Source organism: Rhagoletis pomonella, unplaced genomic scaffold (assembly GCF_013731165.1).
Source record: "Rhagoletis pomonella isolate Grant_MI unplaced genomic scaffold, Rhpom_1.0 Rhpom_scaffold_00001, whole genome shotgun sequence".
In the NCBI taxonomy this organism is placed as follows: Eukaryota; Metazoa; Arthropoda; class Insecta; order Diptera; family Tephritidae; genus Rhagoletis; species Rhagoletis pomonella.
In genome coordinates, this window is record NW_023458555.1 from 24,300,075 (window position 1) to 24,305,783 (window position 5,709).

Sequence of the window (5,709 nt, forward strand, 5' to 3'; positions counted from 1 at the left end):
ATAAGTGTTTCAAAAATGATGTCAATAATGAAGTAAATAACCGAAATTTGGAACTCACACGAGCTTTATCTTATATGCTTAAAAACAAATGAGCTTTGGGCTCCCCTTTATTTGACTGTGCATGTCATAAAACATGAGTTTCACCAAAGTGAACAAAATTGATGCATCACTGAACGTATGAAAAATGGCAAGTTTACGTTTACTCTCAGTAAATGAAGGAAACAGTTTTGTATTCACCGTGAGAAGAGTGAGGGCACAAAATATGTATGTATGTGCCTTAGGGCGGAGCGAACAAATCACAAAAATTTTTTCATTTCAAAATTCTAAGGTCGAGGCCACGCAATGAGCAGCAAAGCGGCAAGTGGCTGAGCAGCGCCATACAAAAATGCTGCTCAGCCGTTCAGAAATGCCGCTGAGCCGTTCAGAAATGCCGCTCAGAGCATGACCATTTTAATGGTATTTCATATGTTTTAATTAAGCCGCTCATTGCATGGCCTCGGCCTAAGAGTGCGGGAAAGACGCTTAACAGGATCTCATTTAACCGTCATAAACCGTTTTCCGATCGAAAATATATTCGGTCGCCTCATGAGCGTTAATATTTTGATAAATGTGTCTTAGAATGGTTGTTTTATTTTTTTTTTTTAATTTTCTGAAAAGATTTTAAGTACGCAGTTTTGTAGCTCATTCAATTTTAGTATAACAAGAGGAAGTTTGAAATCGCTAAAAAATTGTGTTGATTTCTAGAAATGTTTTTTCTAACAGTGTCACAGATTTTCCTCCATATAAAAGAAATATCGAAGTGCGTGGTACTGTGAGCGAAAAAAAAATTACAAAACACAAGGCACTTTTTTACACAAAAATTTAATCGGTTGCGAAACCGCATAAGTGCTCAGAATCTTAAAAAAAAACATAATTTTAAGAGATTTTTCGAGACTTTAAAGTTTTTGGGGCGATCATAATTATTACTCGATCGGTAAGGGGTTTAATAGGATTCCGCACTATTAAAATTTTGAAAGCGAAAAATTTACTTTTCCGCCCCACACTAATGTTCATACTCAAATAAATGCGAACATAGGCGCACGCACGGCCATATGCGAGTAGCATTTACAAATTTGCACTTAACGAATAGCAAACAGACATGCTACCTACATACATATGTATGTATCTACGTACTCTACATGATTATTTATACAAATGAAAAGTTAACATAGCGGCAAACAGAAAGTGCAGTTGTAAAATATAAAAAGCGGAAATTACCAATAAGAAGTTATTTATGATGATAAATGTAAACTAATTCACACGCTGAAACTAAAGAAAAAGGGCAATGCACGACTAGGTGGCACTATAAAATTCAAACATGGCTTTGAATATTTATTTACGTGTAGGCATATGTGTGCTTTCAATTATAAGACTATCGAAAGGAATGAAAACGGAACGAATAGATGAAACTTGGATTTGGAGAAGAAAAATTCCGAGGTGACGGTACGGTGTAAGACGTCTGTCTGGGTAGTGGCATCGAACTTTGATTCATTCTACTTTTCGGTCGGTTCACTGAGCTGCTACTCTCACTCTGCACTCTGCAAATTTGCAATTATTACAATTATAGAACTCCAGTGTAAACAAGACTGGCCTTATATTAGGATCGAGAACGAAAAATAACAGTTTAAGACGAGACTGACGAAGCTCATAACACATCACCCCCCCACCAGTCCTACATTACGCCACTCTGCCACAAAAATTGTCAAAGCGGCTTCAACGACCACTTGCAAGTATAAACGGCGTCCGCTTCTTAGAACTTAGGCTCATTTGGAGCCAGCACAAATCACGAGCAGCCGGCTGTTGAATCTGTCAACAAATTATTTACACTGTCAATGCCGAAAGAGGCGATTTAGAATTCAGGGTTTGTCAAAAAGATGAAGTTTTAATGGTTCGGTATCGAGCTTGTCGTCTAGTCTAAGCGCCGTTGTTAAACACCAAGACGAAGTGTGGTTTGAACTTCAGCGCAGTGCATAAGAACGAGTTCGCTTAAATTCATGCAATCCGATGCTGCCGCTTTAACAGTCTCCATTTGTGAAAAAATTCTGGCTATAACAGCTAATACATATTATCCTCCTCATTGCCCCGCACCAAGGACAGCCTAGGGATTCGAACAGATAAAGCTACCCCCTTAGTATGCAAAACAGTCGCGGATTAGTTGGACGATGGTCCGAAAACCAACCGAAATCTCAGCAGAAACTGATGTAGACTCGCCACCATCTACCACAAAACCCGCCGGTCATGGCGGTAGCTGCCACGAGCTTATTCAAGTCTAGGAAGCTGCCGAGACAATGACTGTGAATGAAAATACCCTTACCCAAACACAGGGGACCAGATCAACCACACAATGCGTAGCCCAGCAGCTGCGCAGGTACAGTCTGTGTCATCGAAGGTTGTCTCGGCCTCGAAAAGTGATTAACAATGCCCCACACCTAGCCCCAATAGGCACCAATTATATACAGAGTGACAATTCAGTATTAAGTACATAAAATGATTTTCACTTCACCATTTCATAGAACATGTTTTGTTCTTCAGGTGTAGTTGTCTTGCTATATTTCAACAAGTTGCTTATGTCCGGTTAATTAAAGCTTGTAATTGGGTAAATTTTTCTTCAAAGCTATTATCTAATTTGGATACAGCAAGCTTTAGCAACGCAATTGTTAAAGTGAAAGTGGTTTTTGAATAACAATGGTAAAGGTTGACTTATTAACCGGCTAATGACCGCTGAGAGATGTTATCAAATAATGCCAATGCTCACTCGTATTCCCCGAGCTTATCTTTCAGTTAAAATGTTAAAACGCAATATAAATATGTACATATCTACAGCGTTTATAATACTTTCGTAGAAAATGAGCTAGAGGGTTCAAAGCCGCAGGTAAATTTTTCTTAACCTTAGGAGGACTTAAAATGATTTCCATTTCTGATAACACAGGTTTACAAAAAAAAAAGCTTATGCATATTAAACCAAACCTATATATCCCTATGTCGGCCGCTGTGGCGTAGTGGTAAGTAGTGCGCGCTTCCACTTCGCAGCACCTGGGTTAAAGGCCTGGTCAAGGCAACATCGCAAAAAAATATAGAAAAAAAGGTTTTTTCTTAACAGCGGTAACAGTAATTTTCGGAAAAAAATATATGAAAAGGTGTTTCTAACAGCGCTCATCCCTTGGCAGTATATGGCAAGAACCCGGTGTATTTCTGCCTTGAAAAAACAGCTTCTCATAAAAATACAATCGCCGTTTCCAGACGGCATAAAAGGTAGGTCCCCCCCTTTTTTTGACAACCTCAAGGCGCACAACATAAATCGGAGGAGAAGCTCGGCCAAGCTCTGACCGAAATGCAAACGCGAAATATTTTTTTTTCATATGTCTTTCTAAGCTAGACATAAATAGAAGGCTGCAGATACTTTTGAACGGTTAGGGTATTTTAAATTTTTTTACGCTTCCAAAATTTTCTATAAGACAAAAATTTTAATTTTTATGATGAATATTCTCGAAAAATTGCAGCTCCATGGCCTGTTTATGTACAACAACTAGATAAGTTTGCAGTTTGTTTTAAGAAATCAAATGTTTTTAAAATTTCAAATTCAACTCCAACACGGATCTAAAATCTGGCAACCGTAATTTGATTTATATACATATTTCCGCGAATGCTTATAAAACTACAAATCTTTATGTAATGATGACTTTATGAACTTTTATTAAAAGTGTGAACTCCAAAAAGCGACATAAAAATTTAAAAGCAAAAACCAAAAGCGCACAGGAAAAAGTGAAAAATTAAAGCAATATGGTGGCCTTTTATTACAAAATCTCTACATTGTAATTCGCCACCTGTGAATGTCGGCTTTTTTGTTTTGCCGCTGACTTGTTTAACGGTTGGTTTTGATACGACTGCTTGCGGTCACTGTGCAAATTTGCTTGCTATGTACATATGTTCGTTAGGGTGGAGCAAAAAAAAATAAGTTTTTCGATTTCGATACTCTTATAGTGCGGATAGGTTGCCTAAAATGATCCCATCGAACCGTGTTAAAAAGTTTTCTTGTCGGAAAATATTTACGTTCGCCCGAGGAACCTAAAAATCTTTCAATTTATTGGTCTTTAATTCAATAATTTAAATCAATTATTAAATACAATACGGGTTCGACTATCACATATATGAGGATGACCACCTGTTAAAAAATATTCAATTTAAGCTAAGGCAGGTAAGGTGTATTAGGCAAAAAAATTTTTTAAAAAGGTTTTAGTTTCAATTATATATTTAATAAGAATGCCACTTATTTGAAAAATCGACTTTATTTAAATTGTACACAGTTAATTTGAAATTTTAAAACCTTTAGTTTGAATATTAAGAATATTTTTGAGAACTCATATTAGGGTTGCCACCTATTTACCAAAATCAAACTCGAAATTTTTTCATATGTTAAATGAATTATTAGAACAATGTATATAAATCGAAATTGCTTTGAAAGAGCTTTATTTCCAAACTATATTAAGGAGTGTTGCCACATGTTTAAAAAAGCTTATTCTTATTTATACTTGAATTGCGCTAATTGCCGCTAATTGAAATATGGGGCAGAATATGGGTGTCAGACGAAAGTTGATTTAGTTTGATAATATTTTGAAGATGGTTGCCATCTCCTTGAAATGACGAATTTAATTAAATTAAGCAAAAGTTAGACGAGTCATTAAAATATAGGTGCAAAACGAAAGAGTAGTAAGAATTATTTTGTTTGAACGTTTAGGATATTTTAGAAAAATTTGAAGAGGGTTGCCACAGGTATAAACTCAAATTATTAAAAGCTGTGTATCAATCGAAATGGGTTTGGAAGAAATTTAATTCAAAACTCTATTTAGGGAGGTTGCCACGTATTTGAAAAATCAAATTCAGCTTAATTCATCAGTTAATTGAAATATGTAACCCAGTGACAGACGAATTTTTATAAGACTTAAGTTTAAAAATAGTTTTGAAAGGCTTTGAAAAGTCGAATTTAGCTAACTTATACACAGGATATGTATGTACATTGGTGCGGGTCAATTTGTATGGGAAATATAATTCTAAGCAAATTGGCTGAAGAAATCATGAGTCTAAAAAACTAAAATTTTTACTAAATTAATTACAGCCACTCACAAAGTTGAGTATCCGGTGATTTTTAAATATTAACAATAGTTCTTATGTTATACTGGTAAGAAATTTTTTTAAATTTTTTATTACAATACGGCTTATATTTTAGCAAACAAAATATTAATCAAAGTTACAAACTTTGAACGAAAATTAGAGGAATTCTGCTAACTTCATCAAAAAAAAATCCAAAAAATCTTAAAAAAAAACCTTTAAAAAAAGTCAAAAATAATCATAAAATAGATCGATTTTTCGAAACTTTAATGCTCTTGGGGCGAACGTAAATATTTTCCGATCGAAATGGACAAATTTATTTTTTTTTTCGGTCCACCCTAATGTCCTTACATACGAGTATCTATAAAACTAATACGAGCAGTTGAGCGCATATGTATGTATTTGTCTAAAATTTCCATTGTGTTTTTGCTGTGAGTGCTTGAATGTGTAAAATAAACGAGTAAAATACGAATATTATTTTTTTTTTGCAAATGTCGGTTTACTCACCTAAAGGTCAGCTTCAGCATATCCATAAAAGAGATGGAATCCATTGTGCTCAGCATG

The 5,709-nt window shown here is 35.2% G+C and overlaps 1 protein-coding gene across 3 annotated transcripts in view; it reads right to left on the reverse strand.

The window, feature by feature from the left end:
- LOC118741461 (esterase B1) overlaps positions 1-5,709 on the reverse strand; it is a 20,311-nt gene that overhangs the window by 10,068 nt on the left and 4,534 nt on the right. For all 3 annotated transcript variants that reach the window (XM_036473451.1, XM_036473444.1, XM_036473461.1), the window contains one exon: positions 5,653-5,709. This exon is cut by the window's right edge and continues 1 nt beyond it. In XM_036473451.1, the coding sequence (XP_036329344.1) occupies positions 5,653-5,708 (56 nt within the window). In that variant the 5' untranslated portion in view covers position 5,709. The remainder of the gene's footprint in view (positions 1-5,652) is intronic.